We start from the raw sequence: 18,162 nt of genomic DNA, 5'->3' as shown, positions 1-18,162 counted from the left end.
TGAAGCATTCAAGAGTTGAAAGAATGAATAGTTTAGTTCATTGACTGATTTTTTATATCGCACAATCGAATAATAACCCGAGCTTATGTATATTCATACCATGTCCAGAAAAAACACGTTTGGGTATCATGCCGTCCATCCATTGGCATCTTCCCATCCATCCAATATCCATCTCGCAGTTCCAAATCTACATCGGACTGCCGCCAATAAACAAGAGAAAAATGACCAAATGATGCCTTCATGACCATGTGGCCGCGTGTAGCAGACCCGTTGCCCAAGTCGTTCATCCAAATATCCGATTAAGATTCCAAAAAACGCCATTAATGCAGCATCATCAAGTTTGTTCAAAGTATAGACTCAATAATCATGTCATGAGAGCTTCATGAAACCCTCTCGCGCAACAGCTTAAGCGCGGTGCGAGTAGGGCTCGTAGGCGAGGTCGGAGCGGGCAGCACCGCTGGGGTCGCGGGGAGCGCCGTACTGGGACTGGGTCTGGTTGTTGTTGTTGTAGAAGCCCGTCGTCATCTCGTGGTCGTTGCCGAGAGGAGCGTAGCCGCGGGAGCCGCCACCCAGGAGCTTCTCGCCATCGGAGTGGCGGTTCTTGCGGTCCTTGCGGCTGCGGTGCTCGGGCTTGCAGCAGCAGATGGTGAAGAGCCAGAAGAGGCTGGCACCGATGGCAAAGGCGACGGCGATCCAGGCCATGGCGAGGAAGGTGTTGTTGATGTGGCCCTTGACTCCGTAGAACTTGGCCGTGCCCTTGACGACACCAATAACGGCACCAGCCATGAGGGTCGAGGCGAGAGCGGCACCGAAAGCGACCACAGCGGCGAGACCAGCGATGATCCAGGTCAGGCAGGAGAAGATGCGGGAGCAGTTGGCAAAGATACCCAGAATAACCTCAAGAGCGAGCAGGACGAGGGCAGCGACAAAGGCAACCTCAACCCACTTGTTGGCGGTCCTGTAGGCCTTGAGAGCAGACTTGACCTCATCGGGGAGCTTGATCTCGACGCCGGCAGCGGAACCGAAGTGCTCGATGTAGGTGGTGTTGAGGACCTCGGAAGCCCAGTCGAACTTGGGCTTGACGCACTGGCGCTTGCCCTTGTAGGGAGTGTAGCAGTATCCCCACAGACTAATATCATAAACCTTCTCGAGGTCGAGGAGCTTGGCGGTGATGTTGGTCTCGATCTTATCGGCGCGGGGCTTGATGTCGATGTCGAGGTTGCCGACTATGTGGTCCACATCGGCCGGGTTGATGCTCAGGTCCTCGACGTTGACCTGGAAGAGGTAGAGGTCCTTGTTGGCGACACCCGCGAGGGTGGGGACGAGGAAGAAGACGATGGACGCGATGGTGAGTGCGAACGGCACCAATACGCAAAAGAAGCGACCGACGCCCATTGTGATGTTCTTTGTTGTTGCTGCTGTTTTGCGGTTCAACTGTCGGTCGGAGGTCGGGTCGGATGACGTAAACTTTTAGAGTGAGCGAAAGCTGATGTTTTAGCGAACGATGTCGGAGGGAGGAGGAGGAAGCGTGAGTGAAGCAAGCGTACACACGCAATGCACACACGAAATGGGATGAGACGAGACGGGAATAGGAAAAAAAGAGGATGTCAGCAGAAAGGAAGAGTGGGCTGAAGACGGTGGTTTTATAAAAAAGCTGTGCGAGCAGAGCAGGCTGGGCTGGGCATGAGCACTGAGAACACAATCCCACACACAGCCCAGCGCCAGCGCCATTAGAGACCGGGGGGGTGAGCACTTGGCCGCCCCCCTCCACGTCAACTCTGGATCCTCCACCTCCAACCCCCCAGCCAGAGAAGAGCTGTGTGGAGTGGCGCAGCAAAGAGGGAAGACCCAGCGACCACACTAGTGCGAAGCCCGTCAGCAACACTGTACGGTTCCCAGCCTCTTCAGCCCAGTCCCTCCACAGTGCGCATGGTCGTTTCTGCCTCGGCGCCTCATTGGCGATGACCGGCTCCAGGGGGCTCCCCCGGAGGCTTGGAGGCGTTGTGCTTACGACTCCAGTGGGTGTTACAGCTGGTTCCCACTAAAAACACTCTGGGAGCTGCGTGATGGCCGACGCACGCACGCACGGCTCCCGTCGTTACTAAGTCGCTAAGCCACCCCACGCGCGACATGCTCCAAAGTCCCAAGCCTTTTCGCAATCCTTCAATTTAGCTGATGACATTGAACCAATGTCAGGCTGTGCAATCTGAAGCAGCTGAGAGATTGACCCTTGCTTCAACAGCCGCCAAGCACGTTTTCTGTCTCGTCTTGTTGTTTTGTGCCGTGTGCGCCATCTCACCGCGCGGGTTTGTAGTCCGACTGAACCAACAAGCTTACAGCGCAATGAGAAAAAACCGCCTACAACAGCCAGCCTGCATAACCGTAAACAGAACGGGTTCCCCCTCCTCCAGATGGAGCTGCACGATCAGCATGACGATCTTGTCATTGGCCCAGCAGCGGGCCTTGTTGATGGAGAGATCACCATGACATGAGGGTCTACAAAAGGCGGAAGATGCCTTGTCTCTGAGCTTGAGACTTTCCGTTACCGCCTTCGTTGCTGACGATTCCATGATGGGCATTGGGACTTTGGACGAACCCATAACGTTCAAAGAGGCAATAAGCGGGCAGCTCGTCAATGTTGTTGCCAACTCTGCACAAGCAAGATGCGTGGTATTGGATCCGATGTCGTAGCAGAGCCAGGACCCTGAACTCTTGGTGCTGACGACAGCAAGCCGGGGTCCGTGATCCACCCCGGAACCACATTGAGATGTTTTTCGTGATGATCAAACCAGGGGAGACGCAACAGACAAACACCATAGACGTCGTCACTGAAATAAAAAACGGGGCCAGATTTTGACGATCGATCTTCCGCCAGTCTGGACCTACGTCTAATGCTGCATTGACTTTTCACCCCAAAGATTCATCATCAGTGTGGATGGGCGGGAATGGGATGGATGGTTATGATGGAATAAGTTGAAGTGACAAGCCCCAACGGGAGGTGCCATTCCCGTGCTTGTCCTGAGATCCATGCAGGAGCAGAAGCTTGGCCGTCAGCAACTAGACCCGACCGGAATGATGAGACGAGACAAAGTTTTTTTTTGGCCCTTACTTTGAACCTGGCGGCTCATTTCAACCCGAGAAGGCAAAAACTACTAGAACGCAGCCGCAGCCTTACGAGATCCACGGGATAAAACAAGCAGAAGAGAGGCAGAGCAACCATATACACAGCCCAGCCAATTGCTAGTCCCCGTGTCCCCGCGCCGACTGGGCGGAATCGCCCTAAATTTAGAAAGCTCGCGCGGTTTTGCCTCAACTCAGCCTCCTCTTCCCGGGACCCTTGCTTGTGTGGCTTTGCGGCTTGACGTGATTCCGTTCCGGTTATCTTTGCTTGCGTTTGCTTGCACCGCCCTGCTTGAGTCTAGACCTTGAGACACCTTTTTCTGTCGTGAAGAAAAAAAGCTATTTAAGACCAGATGATGCCCGCTTCCAAGACCCCAATGCAGCATATAAGCCGAGGGTATCTTGGCCGATCTAGGACCCCCCGACTAGAGCTGACGTAAAGTATCAGCTTTGACAAGCGAGATGGCCCATTGCGGCGTCGCAATGGCTCCCCTCACGTCTCTCGCTCTCCCCCTTGGGCCTTCATCGTCTTGGTCTTGTCTTTTGCTGTCTAAGCAGCTCCTAGGCTGACAGACCGATAAAGGGCTGATGTTTCTGGCCTAGCGGGAGACGCAGCTCCGTCCTCGGGGCCACGGCCATCCACACCGCGGGACGCCATCTCCAGCCCCTCGTCCAATGCCCGCACCGGGTTTGAGATGGTCGACTCTGATAGCGTGGGCAATCCGGCAGCCGAGCTGAAGCACTAGGCGTTTTGACCTGCCGTTTGCATCGCGAGTCAACGACGACAACACCAGCCAAAGCACCGGCTCTCCTGGTTCTTCCTCGTGGGTAAGTAGGTAGGTAGTAAATTGTAGCCGAGCACCATCACTTGAGAACATCAATGTCATCGGGTGTTGGTCCGAGCCGTCCAATTGCAAAACACACAGATGCAATGCTTCTCTCACTGCATTGAATCCTCACACGCAACTCCAGCCACCGCCATGTGCATCTCACCAGTTGCTTTTTCCCACTAGACATAGTAGCCCGCCGCCATTCGCCAGCCAGTCCAGGGTAAACAGCAGGGGTGTGTGTGTGTCTGATCTCTGACCGGTTGGATCTGCCTTCGACCAACCGAGCGGTCGGGAGACCAAACTGCCGCGTCGTTCTCGACCTCACCTTGGCACAGAAGGGGAAAGGTAGGCGCGGAAACCGGCTGCGGCTTGTTCAACAACGACCACGCGGGGAACTCGGTGAGAGCACCGAGAGTGTGTGCACGAGGCTTTGGTCAGGTGTGCAACCTCGTCGACTCTCATTTACTGCGAGGGTGATGCGCAGCGTGACAGGCAAGTCTCAATGGTGCAAATGGGTGTGAGAGCGGCCTCAAAAACAGCAGAACGACACATCAGTTCAAACAGGACTCCTAGTCCTTGAGAGGAGGGGGTTGAGCATGTGCCTAGAAATGTGCTAGCGGGCCTTGGCCCTTGGCCTCTTGGGTTCCCTCTCTCGTTGATGGTGATGGTCTACGTAACGCAGCCGGCCCTTTTCTTCCCTTCTCTTAATTATTTGCCTCAAGAGTTGCGTGGTGAGACGATTGCCGATTGGCAAGGATGGGCTGAGGGAACTTATCAGGGCTGAATTGAGTCGTCTCGAGTCGGTTACCGAGCCGCCCTCGACCTGGCAGTTTTTTTTTCCTTGCTTGCTTGATCCTGGCGTCCGGTCTCCATATCGAGCTCTCGCACGTGCCAACTGGCTCCCGTGATGGAGCACCAGATTGCATCCAAGGTCAAGGATTGCCAAGGCCTCAGTAGGAGCAGGTAGGCAAGTTCTTCTGCTGGGTCAATGCCTTATGCATGGTCTGCAGCGTCTGCAGCTTTGAGTGGGAGAGGAGAGAACTCGCATCGCATAGTCTGGCTATCTCATCTGTTGCTCCTCCAGAGTGACTGTCTTGCTTGTCTTCGTAGGTTGCTGGCGAGACAAGCAAGGTTGGCAGATCTGGACTTGGCTTCCTCCAAGGTCTAGCTTGTCTGGTGGAGTCGTCAGGACAGGTCCCAAGACCAAACAAGCAAACCAGAGTCCCGCCATATGACGACTGCGACGGAGATGCAAGTTCGTTCAAGCCAGTCCGGTCCAGGCGATGACCGAGGAGAGGAAGAGGAGCTGGATGATCACGGACTGCTTTATTATCGACCGTCTTCCAGCTCCCATGGACAGGACAGGACCTACTCGCGGCTCCCCCGACTGCCCTCTCACGACCCCTGCCTTTTGGGCCCCAACATCGCCGAGCACAGTTCGTCCCCTGCGAGCGAGCTTCCATTGGGCGCCGATCAACCCCCGGACAAACCGCATCTCGACGGGTGCATATCATTGAAGCTGGTTTTTCTCGCCGCTCTGTTGCTGTGCCTCTTTTTGCCCGTCTGACCTTTTTCTTCTTCCTCCTCTGCAGACACTTGATCTCGACAACAACAAACACTGTGATTCCTCTACTCTAACAATCGATCTTCTCCTGCTTCTCCCCATTAGCTTCGATAAACCCAAAAGAGTCGCCCAAGAAAGAAAGGAAAGAGGGGTGTGGAACCTTAATTCCACAGCCCGCGCCGCCACTTTTGCTCTGCTCCATCGCTTCGACCTTATCCGGCTCCGCTCAGAGGCAGAGGAGAGCGAGAGCGAGCGAGCTTCTCGACCGGCCTACAGCTGGGTTAACTACTAGGTACGGATACGCACGCAGACCAGGCAATCGGTCGGTACGCATTTCAACCTCCTTGCCTTGCTTGTCGTTGGGTCGTTTCTTGCAGAGTATACTTACTGTGCCCAAGCCAAGCCCGGGCCTTGTGGTACTCTACTCTCGTCTTGCATCACCCTCTGGACCTGTTCTTTTTCCCTCTTGCAAACAACCTTTGAGCCTCATCCGTCGTGCTTGACTTGACTTGATTGTCTGTGCTCTTGACCATCCAACATTAACGAGCCGTCGTCAGTCCATCGCCTTCCACGACAGGGCTCCCAGTCTCGACCTTTTTATTCAATCGACGTCATTCGCATGCGAAAACCACCTTGAACACCTTCAGACTCACCCGCCCTACATACCCTGCTCTGCCCTGCGCTCTCCGCCGCCCGCTGCCTTTTCAGCGCCGTCTCTCGCCTCCTCCCCCCTCGCCTATAACCTCCGCCAGCACTTGATAGCTCCTTGACGCTCGTTTTCTCTCCAAACGTCTTGGCGATCTGATTTTTCCAACGCGACCCGTTTCCATCCGCAGGTACATTTATCCCCCGCGCCTTTTATCACCTCTGCGACAATAAACCTGCTGGTTTTTGCTGGTCTATCTTATATATCACCTTTGTCTTTCACCTGCCGCTCCCCACGACAACTTTTTTTTTTCACCACTCGTCGTCTCAGTCTCGTCCTGTATGCACCGCAACTCCTCCGTGCATCAGCCTTGACACAGCCTTTTTTTGCTCTGACAAATGAGTCAGACTGACACCGGGTATTTCTAGTCTCGAATTCGGTCTTTCTCGTCTGGGAATATTATCTCCGACCCTCGCTCAGTCGCGCTTTCTTTCCCTCCGGCTTCGCCCCGGCGTTAACGAACCTCCCTCCCCACGACGTCATCGCCGCAAAACCCACTGGTCGCCTACCAAACTCGACAACCTCTACCTCTATCCTAAGCATCAACCGAAGTCGCCCAAGACGGACGCACAAAGACGACATCGTCGCTGCTCCTTCTTCTACACCTTCGACCACCTTTTCCATCCTCCTTAACCCCTCCCTTGCCGCAAACCCTCGTCGCCCAACCACCCGCGGCGCCGTTAAGGTTTTGATAAAAGCAACACTGAAACTCACATCGATAACCGATACGCATCCCACCACGCAATCTCGAGATAGTTGTCGCAATCTGACGAGTGCGGGATCGAGGTACAATGGGTAACCAAAGCTCCCGGGAGAGTGGCTCCAAGGGCTCCGGCTCTGCCGGCCCTGACGGCCCCCTCCAGTCTTACCCATCGTTCAGCAGATCTGATACCAAGGACTCGTCGCGATCCTTTCGCTCTCTGCGATCCAAGATCCCCGGCAGCGGCAAGACGGACAGTCCCAGGAACTCTCAGATTATATCCAACGGCGATTCTACAACCGACTCCAAGAGCGAAGGTACCTCTGGACGGTCCGGTAGGAGCGGGCGTTCGAGCTCATCCCGACTGAGCCGGAGTGAGCTCCCTCCCCTCAAAACGGATGCGACAGACATCTCCACTTCCGAGTCAGCGCTTGCAGAGTCCGCCGTTGGAGACGACCAACCCCCGCCGTCTCCCGTCCAGGGCCACTCCAAGGGCGGCGCCCACGACGTGAGCGCGGCTCAGGCTTCCGGCGAGGTTGATCATGTCTCGGATCAGCCTCCGTCGGTCAACGCGGGCGCGAATACGCACATGCAGAACCCAGGCCAGTCGATCCTGGTGAAGCGGGAAAACACCATCAACCCTATCCACAATGGCCCCTCAGCAGACTCTAAGGAGGGCAACTCCAATGTTGCCATGTCCGACATCAAGGATATTGATCTCGATGATTTTATAAAGCGACTCTTGGATGCGGGCTACGCTGGAAAGGTTACCAAGAGTGTCTGCCTGAAGAATGCCGAAATTGTGGCCATTTGTCAGAGGGCCAGGGAAGTCTTCCTGTCGCAACCTGCGCTCCTGGAATTGGATGCCCCCGTCAAGGTTGTAGGAGATGTCCACGGCCAGTACACGGACGTTATCAGAATGTTTGAGATGTGTGGATTCCCCCCGAATTCCAACTACCTGTTCCTGGGCGACTATGTCGATCGAGGCAAGCAATCTCTGGAGACGATCCTTCTACTCCTCTGCTATAAGCTCAAGTTCCCCGAGAACTTCTTCCTCCTCCGCGGAAACCACGAGTGCGCTAATGTCACACGAGTGTACGGATTTTACGATGAGTGCAAGAGGCGCTGCAACGTCAAGATCTGGAAGACATTCATCGACTGCTTCAACACACTCCCCATCGCCGCCATCGTTGCCGGCAAGATCTTTTGCGTTCACGGAGGCCTATCGCCGGCGCTGGTCCACATGGACGACATTCGAAACATTGCTCGACCAACAGATGTCCCCGACTACGGCCTGCTCAACGATTTGCTATGGTCAGACCCCGCAGACATGGAGCAGGATTGGGAAGCCAACGAGAGGGGCGTCAGCTACTGTTTTGGAAAACGCGTCATCACCGAGTTTCTGGCGGATCACGACTTTGATCTTATCTGCCGCGCGCATATGGTGGTCGAGGACGGGTACGAATTCTTTAACGACCGGGTTTTGGTTACTGTCTTTAGCGCCCCCAATGTACGTCAGCCTCTGCAAGACTACGGATAATCGGCTAACCTGTGTGCAGTACTGCGGCGAATTCGACAATTGGGGCGCAGTCATGTCTGTGTCTGCGGAGCTCCTTTGCAGCTTTGAGCTCTTGAAGCCTCTTGACTCGAGCGCTTTAAAGAGTCATATCAAGAAGAGCCGGAACAAGCGGCAGCACATGTTGAACAGTCCTGTAAGTAATATATGCGCGCTGCACGAGATGTCACATCTGACCTTTTATAGCCTGCCTTGGTCCAGCCGCAGAGCGTATAGTGGGGGGCGATATGCAGCCACGAACACGAAGCACCGAGTCGTTTTAATATTAACTGCCCTCTATTGGGGGACATTCATTCACAAACACAACGGCGGCAGGTCTCCAAGGGCGACCCGGAGCAGCCAGTTTCGCCGTATTTGAAACAGAAACAACAACAACAACAACAACAACAACGCAAACAGAGCAACGCCCAGGGCACTTTGGGGTGTAAACAGCGTCGACGATGTGGTTTCGGGTGCCGAGAGCAAGGACATTCAGCACGAAAGCGGCCATTGTGCCCACGGTGTGACAGCCGTGTTGAGGTGGTCGATATCGACCTCTGCTCTCTCCGAGTGGCGGACGTAACTGTCCTAACCAGCGGACCAGAAATGGTCAGCTCGGCACCTGATCCTTTCCGCACAGCGCCGCTCAAGCATGCCGTCTGGAGTTTGGATGGGTTGATCTTGGTACGCCTGGAGGCGTCATGTATAGGTAGCGGAGCGGAACGAGGAGGAGATGGGATTCGAGGCCTCATAGAAGGAGCCATTGCCTGGGATTGGGACTTGGGGATGCATGATCGAAATATGGATCTTGCGGTATGCTTAGTGGTATGGGATTGAGTAGACAGCCAGTCCTATGTACCTACAATACTGTTTTCACTACCTACTGCCTGTTTATTGAGATGAGAATATTGATATTGGATGATAGTGTCTCTGTCTATCAGTGAATCTATGTATGCGTGTGATAAGCACAAATGATTGGCCAATGGCTGCGCCTATTAAATCCAATGGCTTAGTCACCCCACCCTTGGCAGAAAATTGGATATGGATGCTCAAGCGGCATCTCACAGCCCAGCTTCACCACATCAGACGACCACAAGCAACAATGCAGCGCCACGCTTTGCGTTCGGTGTGCAGCCGGACAAGGCCAGAGCTCGAGCAGGCCTCGGACGCTCTCCGAAACTGCATCCGCCAATTCTCGACGACACAATTGCAGGCCGCCAACCCTCCCAATGGCCCCGGCAACCAGAACCGACCTGCCCCAGCCGGCGCTCCCAAGGTTCTCAACGTGAAGAGCCTGCCTCTCCGAGGAAGAGGAGGATTCCGCGGACGTGGTGCACTCCGTGGACGAGGTGGATTCACTGGAAGAGGAGGATCTTCAGCTGGTGGCCCGCCTCGGTCATCTTCGCCCGTTCGCGGAGGCGGTTTTCGTGGCAGAGGTAGAGGAGGTGCCCGAGGTCGAGGCCGGGGAGGCAAGAAGGAGGTTCGAAAGCGAGACGATGACGACAAAGACAAGACGAGAGGTCGTGGTGATCAGTACTCAACCATGGACCCTGATGAGCGACACTTTGACGACGCAATGCGATATGGCACGCGAACCGAGTACACACCCTCGCTGACTCTCGAGTCTATCGTCGAATTTGCGCCCGCCGTGCCGGGCTCCGCCGCTGGAAACTCGGCCACCGTCCTCCAGAACCTCAGCGTCTTGGGCACGGCTGATCACGTCGGTGCCCCGCAAGCTTTCCAAGCCCGCCACTACGCCTCCGAGGTCGAGACCGGCGGACTGCGCTTCTTTGCCGACGCCGAAGCCAAGAAGGCCGCCGAGAAGCACATCCAGGATAAGATCCAGGCCGAGGGCGGAGAGTCCAAGGGCCCCGCCATCTCGGACGCCGAGGAGGCGGTCCGCAAGGTCATCACACAAAAGGCCGTCAGCGGGCAGCACGAGACGCCCAAGTTCGCGACCGATCCCGTTGGCGTGTCCCGCTCGTGGCACCTCCGGGCTGAGACGTACACCACCAGCGACGTCAACGCTTTCGAGAAGAAGCTGACGTCGCTGCTGGTCAAGAAGGGAGGCAACGGGAAGCAAGCACGAGCTTAAGAGTGATCAAAGACGGAAGAAAAAAGATCAGTGTACACTTTGTCATGATATGTAATACTAGTACAATGTCCCACACACACACTCGCACGCCTGATGATACACACACATGGCCCTCATGAAATCTACAGCTGGCGGATGGTCTGGGCCTCCTCTTGATCAATCTCCTTCATCTTCTTGTCCTGGACCTTTTGCAGCTCCTTCTCGGCCTTCTTGACCACGTCGGGCAGCACGGCGCCCGTCTTCTTCCAATCCTTGAGCACCTTTTCATGCTTGGACCTCGCCTGGCGGATGCGGTCTTTCCACAGCTGCACGGCCTCCTTGATGCGGCGGACCACGTCGTCCTTGCGCTCCAGCTCCACCTTGAGCAGCAGCTCGAGCTCGTTGTCCTCGGACCGCTGCGGCTGCTGGTTGAACTCACGGCTCGACTGCACCGCCGACATGATGGGCTTGATGTAGGCCTTGTCGTGCACCAGCAGCGAGATTGTCCGGCCAGAACGGGGCACCACCTGCGCGAGCTCCCGCAGCGGGAAGGATCCGTCTCCGACTTCGGGGTCCTTGACGGCCACGGGGAGGGAGCCAAGGTTTGTAGGGTTGAAACGTCCTCCGTGAACCATGCCCGCCAGCTGCGTCTTGAAGTGGGCATCGATGGGTGCGTACGCCGCTACTACGGAGCTAAAGTCGAGAGGATCTTCCGGGTTGGGCTGAGCGCCGCTGCCCGCCTCCGTGTCGTACTCGGCCTTGTTAACAGTCCCGGCCGCGGCCTTGGCATTGGGGCTGTTGCTCGCGGCAGCGATCTTGCGCTTCTTGAGAAGAGCTGGCGAGCTGGAGAAGAAGCGGGGGAGAGGCTGAGCGGCAGCTATCGAGGCGATCGGCCGGCGGGAGAGGGTCTGGAGGGAGCTTCTAACCCATTGTCAGTCAATCGTCGTCGCAAGTTTTGCTTTCGAGTCAAAGGTCAGGACTTACCCCTCCGAGGACGCCAATTGGCGCAGGCAGTTCCTCACAGGTCCATGAGCTCGTGATAGTGCCATTGTATTGTGTATGCTGTGTGAAATGGTAGAGCGAGGCAAGTCAGTGTCTGTCGAGGTCGAGTTCCCGAGCTTCAACGTCAGATCAGTTGCAGGTTTCACACGTCGTGGGCTGATAAGATAAGGGTCGTTCAATTATGAGGGGTTCTATTGGTGCAGGACAACTCTTGGCTCTGGTCATGCGGTCTACAAGGTCTCTATAGAGGAGTAGAGCTCAAATGTTTGGAGGAGCATTGTAACAGTAAATGAATATGTGGTCATGATGAAGTATTCGAGTCGTTGAGGGTATTATGGTCGTTGAGCTTTATCCATTGTCAGAGAGTCTAGTCTTTGCAGCTTACTACCCAACCTACCATAGGAGGGACAGCTAAGGTCCAGCTACCAGCATGATCGGACGAACAGTAGCTACTTGCTGACGTTTTCGAACACCGTTCCCAAGTCCAATTCCCGCTCCCTTTTCTACAGTTTCTCTCAATTGCCTATCTAAAGAGAATAACACAAAGTCAACCCTCGCTTGCCGTCTTGGAGGCGTCACACTTGGATCCTGTTAGAAACCCTCGTCACCATCAATTGGTCGTGTGGTGTAGTGGTATCACATTGGTCTTACAGAGGAACATCCTCTAGAACACCACAGGTCGTAGGTTCGAACCCTGCCACGATCAATCTTTTTGGCTTCACATGCACTTGACGAATCTTCTTTTTGTTCCCAGTCAACGGCTTGTCCGCGTCTGTTCCTGTTGGGCAGACGACTTGTCAATTGACACTGGTCCACGACTCCCCACGACTTGGCACCGACCTGGGCAGGGGTTTTAGGGATAGACACTTCATTTTTACCGTCATGTAAGGGTTGATGATACATACGCCAATAATCAGTCTCTCAATGAGAGTCTCAACACAGTTCATGGGTGACAAGTCCAATCAAGTTCCACCGTGATTTGGAGATTCACTTCCAAATAGCCCAGACTCTACAGCTGGTCGGGCTCTTGCACCGACTCCGCTCCATCAGATATCTAGCAACGCCGCCTTCCAAGGTCTCCCCTTTCTCAAAGCCAAGACAGTGACCGAAACAGCTTCGCATCCGTGGAGATGCACAAAAATGTGATTCAAGTGTCTTAAACACTTGAGATACCGCAGTTCCAGATATTGTGCTCGCCTCGCCTATCGGGTTCCGTACCCGAGTCACCACATGCCTGGCTTCAAATGTCTTGAGTCAATGTTCATCCAGCAGAGAAGCGATTGAAGCAAGGATAAGCTGAAAGGCTTTTACAGGTAGTGAAAGAGGCAAAGGTCAGCATGTGTTATTGTTCGCTGGTGACAGCTCCGTTCTTCTCCCTAGTGTTATCCTATCTTGATCATCATGTCCACCCCATCTCATGACTGGAGAGCCTTGCCCATTCCTCCGTATGTAATCATCTTGGTGATCTGGTACTCGGAAATACCGTACAGCGAGCCCTCACGGCCGAAGCCACTCTCCTTGACGCCACCAAAGGGTGCAGCAGGGTCCGAGATGATACCAGTGTTGACGCCCACCATGCCCACCTCGAGGGCCTCTGCGATGCGGTGCACCCGCTCGAGATCGCGCGAGAAGAAGTAACCAGCCAGGCCAACTTCGGTGTTGTTGGCCATTCTAACCACCTCTTCCTCCGTCTCGAAGGGGAAGAGACCAGCCACAGGTCCAAATGTCTCCTGCGACGCCATGTCCATGTCAGATGTCATATCTCGAATAACGGTAGGCGCGTAAAAGTTGGGGCCCAGGTCGTTAAGTCTCTGGCCTCCGATAGTGACCTTGCCACCTTTCTTCTCGGCATCCTTGACGTGATCCTCGGCCTTTTGGACTGCACGATCGTGGATCAGAGGCCCATGTGTGACACCCTGCTCAAAACCGTTACCCACGCTAAATGTCTTGACCTTTTCGGTAAACTTTTTAACAAACTCGTCATAGATACCACGCTGGACGTAGATGCGGTTGGCACACACGCAAGTCTGTCCTGAAGATCGGAACTTGGACGAAATAGCTCCAGCAACGGCAGCATCGACGTCGGCGTCATCAAAGACGATGAAAGGGGCGTTGCCACCGAGCTCCATCGAGAGCTTCTTGAGAGTACCAGACGACTGCTTCATAAGGAGTTTACCAACCCCAGTAGATCCAGTGAAGGAAATCTTCTTGATGGTAGGATCAGAAGTAAGAAGCTCGCCGAGTTCAGGGGTATTCTCCATAGAAGTCACCACATTAACAACGCCCCTGGGGATGCCTGCCCTATGAGCCAGCTCGGCCAGAGCCAGAGAAGTAAATGGCGTCTCGGCGGGGGCCTTGCAGACAACTGTGCAACCCGCTGCCAGCGCAGGTCCGATCTTTCGCGTGATCATGGCCGCAGGGAAGTTCCATCTGATATCTGGTCAATACTCTGTATCTGAAGATACTCGATCACTTACGGTGTAATCAAACCGCACACTCCTACGGGTTCCTTGATGGTCCATACTCGGTTTCCGGGGACAGAGCTGGGAATAGTGTCACCGTACACTCGTGGGGCCTCCTCGCTAAACCACTCGAGGAAGTTGGCGGCATAAGTGGTCTCGCCCTTGGCATCAGCAATAGGCTTTCCATTCTCCCAGGTAATGAGCTTGGCGATATCCTCAGCATTAGCAGTCATCTGCTCATACCATGCGCGCAACAGCTTAGACCGCTCACGTCCCGTCTTGGAACGGAAAGAAGGGAAAGCATCGGCACCTGCTCGAATGGCTGACTGGGTATCCTCTGCGTTGAACTCGGGACAGGTTCCGATAAGCTCGCCGTTTGATGGATCTAGATGTGATGTTGGATTTCACAGATAAGGCGCGAGACTAGGTGATTGAAGCTTACCGTTCACCTTGAACGTCTTGCCCGACTTGGCCTTGACCCATTCGCCATTGACATAGCAGACATCCTGCTTCAGAAGAGACGGATCCTTGAGCTGAGCAAGTGTTAGCGGGGCTATAGAAACTCACCCGCGGGCTTATCATACCTTAGGAGGCGCCATGTTGGAAGCTCTGCGAGTGATCATCAATGCAATGACTGGAGACTGTCGCAGCGCGCCTCGCGAAGAGGGAGCAACCAAGCGTTGAAGTAGAGCCATGACGGGCGACAAGCAAAGGGAGAACTTAAAGCGCAAGGAGTAGAGTTTGCCACTACGGGAACCAATTGACAGCAGACGACGAACTGACGACACAGAAACAAAAAAAGATGAGATGCCTCCCGTCGTGACCTGTCCCGAATGACGATGGTGGAAGGGAATGACGGCTGTGATTGCGGGGTGACGTCTTTTACGTAGAAGCATCATCCCCAAGCTTGTGTGGGGCGCGACTGCCGGAGCCGGGAACTGCTACCGGTCGGCACCGGCAAGGCAAGTGCGATCCGATTTATCCATTGCGGAGGCCGAAGACGGCACCCCGAACGCGGGGGAAGCTCAGGCCGTTACCGGCACGGTATCACAACAGTGTCTACTCTGTAGATACCCATTATCAAATCAGCATGAAGAATGAAGCTCTACTCTACCAGCTCACATCCCAAGGAATGAGGTCATCATCAATGCTCGCCTTCACCTTTATCTATCTCTTAGACTCAACGGGTGGAGTACCAGCCGCGGCCGGGTCTCACCCGACCTGCCCATTCAGGTAGCGGCAGATCAACCGACAAAATAGGAAAGTTTGCGCCAAGTAACTATCGAGCTGTGGTAGCTTGTAATTACTCTCATATATCCATCCATATACATATATGTATATATATATCAGTGACATGTTAAAGACAGAACCTGGCTGTGGCTCATTTGGCCCAACCCTGTGTTTCATGGTATATCATCCAAAACTCCAAACACCCAATGCTATCCATATCCAAGGAAAATTTCGCCCATCCTCCGTGTGTGTACATGTCATGAACCTGCGTCTCCCAGAAACGGGGTCCTTTTCAACTCTTGGCCATACATTCATGCTTCCTCTTATGCAAACCGGGTCTGCTGGGAGCGCAGCGGCAGTTGGCGATCCAATGTGTGAAACGCCTGCGTCCTGGGCGTAAAGGGTATGGCCCGGGCGCTGGTGGGTGTCTTCATGTTGTGCATCTCCCAAATACCTTGTCCCTCCTTGGACTCCGAGGGCGTAGATTCCTCTTCCTCGTCGTCGTCTTCGGAAATATCGTTAATCTTGTTGGGCAACATGGCATAAATGGCAAAGGCCAGGTTGGCCACGTAGACCAGGCTATTCAACTTGTCAGCGACTACAACCCGGGTCTGGGAGGTGAAAACTTACAGCAACCAGAGTGTCACCACGAGCTGACCCTGAGCGATCCTGCAGCTCTTGTACTTGCCGTATGGCTTGGCAAGGCCACAACCATAGCGCCAGTACCAGGCGGCTGGAGCAGGGTGTTCTGGATCGGCATAATCGGGTCCAATCTGCCCGTAGACGCTCACGGTGTAGAGGGTAACCATGCTGACGTTGATGAAGGTGGCCAGGATCGGATACCAGACCTTCATGATAAAGGCGGTAAGCTTGCTGAGCAGGAAGAATAGTGAAATGACGGCAATGGCCACATTGTAGTCGGTGAATCTGCTCCGTCTCAGTCAATGCTGTTGCGTGCGATTAATCCGGTAATCAACTCACGTGCGAGTCCAGATGAGGGCGATCTTGGGCAGTGGCTGATAGTTGGCGTAGGCGTACAGAATCATGGCCGGGTTCGAGTTCAGCGGAGGGTCGTGCTCCCAGCCGATCCGCCACATGTCAGAGCGATAGAGATCGGGCTGCGCGATGCTCGTGAGAGCAAGGATGGGAATGACACCAGCCAGCTCAATGGGCATCAGCCACCACGTCGCCTTTCTCGAGACAAAAGGCCATCTCCGATTGATGATGCGGTAGGTCCTTCGGGTGGGCTCTTCGCCACCCTTGGGCTCCTTGAGCTGCTTGGACGAGGAACGGGCGAGGAACTTCATATTGTCGAGGTGGGGTTGGTGAGGGTATGTTTCTTCTGCTGGCTCTTGCTGGGTGCTTGGCTGCTCTTGATTCTAGTGTCGATTCCACATCAGAGGTCGTCGCGCCGTCTATAATTAGGCCGTTGGTCAGGTTCGTCGATACACAGTCGTTGGCCCGCAACCTGGTCGCCAACGTCAAGTCGAGCTGAGGAGTTGGAGGAAAAAAGAGCTCTGGTCCGACGGCGTGGCAGGTTGGGGGCTGGCAAGCGTTTAAGGGCCGGCCATCCAAGGTGGCCGGCAAAGAGGGAACCACCCATGCGCCGGTCCCCATGTGCCATGCTCTGTGAGAGGCTCCTGGTGCTGTGAGAGGCCACTGTGACGGGATGCGACTGACCAGCGACCGACCTGTGAGCGCTGGAGGAGCCGGCGTCTGGAGGCATTTCCATCTGTCCATCACTGCATCTCAACGACGACCATCAACGGCGTTTGCCAATCAGAGGCCGAATCCGACATGATCTGCTCTGTTTAAGCGCCCGGGTGGGAACCCGGCGCCGATGGGGCCGCCCGATTGGCCTGCCCGGTGGCTGGGCCATCCTCGTCCTGCCAATGGGCATCCCGTGCTGCCGCTTAACCTGTGAATGCCGTGCGTTTGGGAAACGCTGGCTTGCTCAGCGCCAGGGATTTGTTCCTTTGCTCTCCAAGAGCTTGCAGGTCCGACCTGGTAGCTAAGAGATCATGTTTGATTGCTTGCCGTACCGTACTGCGGAAGCTGGCGTTCCCGCTCCATTGCCGTGCCTCGCCGTCGTCTTCTTGTCCACCGAGCCAGTCTGGATGGTCCTTAGCCGCTGGTGCTGGTTTTGTCAGCCGAGTCTCAATACGAATCATGTCAGTCATATCCCTTGGGTATGGGATAGTCACATCGTGGGTCGAGGAATGAGCTGAAGGTAAACGCCATGGTATCGCTTCTCATTCGGAGTTAGTTGATCTATGCTGATGACAATACGGTCCCAGTGAAGGCTTCAAACGACGAGTTAAAATAAGTGATGGGCGAAAGCAACTGGACTCGTCACGTCTGAGCCTCGACTTGCGCGACACATCGTGGTTGCGTCGTGATAAAAATAACACGGGCAGGTAGTGGGATCGTCTTGGCAGGCTGGGAAGTGAACGTTAATCCCCATTTCAAGTGAAGGCATTCCCATTATGGACCATACGCCAAAGGGTATTGAGAGCCGGATGATCCGTGTGCTGCCTTCATAGCCAGAGAGACCGGGTATAGTACCCAGTGACACTGTCCATGAGCATACCGGCCCCAGGCACAGTAAGCTCATGAGGAGCACTAGCACATCGCAACTGAGCTACCCTATGGTCACACACCTCCCATGCCTGGCGAGTTGGCTTGGTGAAGTGACACATCAACATTGCGCAACTCGACATCTGTCCGGGGTAGATCCGACACGACCACGCTGCACAGGTAGCAATGCACTTGTCCATGCGTATGGTTGAAAAACCTCGCAAATGAGACAACAAGGCTGTGGGCGGGAGGGATCTTGCCGCTAGTTCAACGTGAGGTTCACCAACGCCTCCTGAGAGTCGGTGCAAAGTGTGGTGTGCCGGAACACCATGGGGTTCATGG

General features: G+C 54.8%; 6 protein-coding genes across 6 annotated transcripts; 2 read left to right on the top strand and 4 right to left on the bottom strand.

Annotated features, from left to right (window-relative positions):
• Nucleotides 1–405: 405 nt before the first annotated feature.
• NCS54_00144200 (Hypothetical protein) lies at nt 406–1,395 on the bottom strand (the record flags this gene model as incomplete). The annotated part of the gene is made up of 1 exon (XM_053147069.1): nt 406–1,395. One exon carries the CDS (start codon nt 1,393–1,395, stop codon nt 406–408), a length of 990 nt encoding a protein of 329 aa, XP_053003044.1.
• Nucleotides 1,396–7,011: 5,616 nt separating this feature from the next.
• NCS54_00144100 (Serine/threonine-protein phosphatase) lies at nt 7,012–8,712 on the top strand (the record flags this gene model as incomplete). Its single annotated transcript, XM_053147068.1, has 3 exons — nt 7,012–8,430; nt 8,480–8,632; nt 8,683–8,712. The coding sequence occupies 3 exons, from the start codon at nt 7,012–7,014 to the stop codon at nt 8,710–8,712; spliced, it is 1,602 nt and encodes a 533-aa protein (XP_053003043.1).
• An 865-nt stretch (nt 8,713–9,577) lies between these two features.
• NCS54_00144000 (Hypothetical protein) lies at nt 9,578–10,570 on the top strand (the record flags this gene model as incomplete). The annotated part of the gene is made up of 1 exon (XM_053147067.1): nt 9,578–10,570. The coding sequence occupies one exon, from the start codon at nt 9,578–9,580 to the stop codon at nt 10,568–10,570; it is 993 nt and encodes a 330-aa protein (XP_053003042.1).
• Nucleotides 10,571–10,692: 122 nt separating this feature from the next.
• On the bottom strand, nt 10,693–12,498 carry NCS54_00143900 (Hypothetical protein; the record flags this gene model as incomplete). Its single annotated transcript, XM_053147066.1, has 5 exons — nt 10,693–11,470; nt 11,534–11,707; nt 11,949–11,962; nt 12,203–12,391; nt 12,457–12,498. The coding sequence occupies 5 exons, from the start codon at nt 12,496–12,498 to the stop codon at nt 10,693–10,695; spliced, it is 1,197 nt and encodes a 398-aa protein (XP_053003041.1).
• A 468-nt stretch (nt 12,499–12,966) lies between these two features.
• Nucleotides 12,967–14,708, bottom strand: NCS54_00143800 (Succinate-semialdehyde dehydrogenase; the record flags this gene model as incomplete). The annotated part of the gene is made up of 4 exons (XM_053147065.1): nt 12,967–13,981; nt 14,029–14,398; nt 14,456–14,546; nt 14,598–14,708. 4 exons carry the CDS (start codon nt 14,706–14,708, stop codon nt 12,967–12,969), a joined length of 1,587 nt encoding a protein of 528 aa, XP_053003040.1.
• An 858-nt stretch (nt 14,709–15,566) lies between these two features.
• Nucleotides 15,567–16,550, bottom strand: NCS54_00143700 (Hypothetical protein; the record flags this gene model as incomplete). The annotated part of the gene is made up of 3 exons (XM_053147064.1): nt 15,567–15,822; nt 15,874–16,170; nt 16,225–16,550. 3 exons carry the CDS (start codon nt 16,548–16,550, stop codon nt 15,567–15,569), a joined length of 879 nt encoding a protein of 292 aa, XP_053003039.1.
• Between the last annotated feature and the right edge of the window lie 1,612 nt (nt 16,551–18,162).

The sequence above is a fragment of the Fusarium falciforme genome, chromosome 1 (genome assembly GCF_026873545.1).
Source record: "Fusarium falciforme chromosome 1, complete sequence".
Taxonomy (NCBI): Eukaryota; Fungi; Ascomycota; class Sordariomycetes; order Hypocreales; family Nectriaceae; genus Fusarium; species Fusarium falciforme.
The sequence above is the reverse complement of the archived record's forward strand: the minus strand, read 5'-3'. Positions and strand labels throughout refer to the sequence as shown.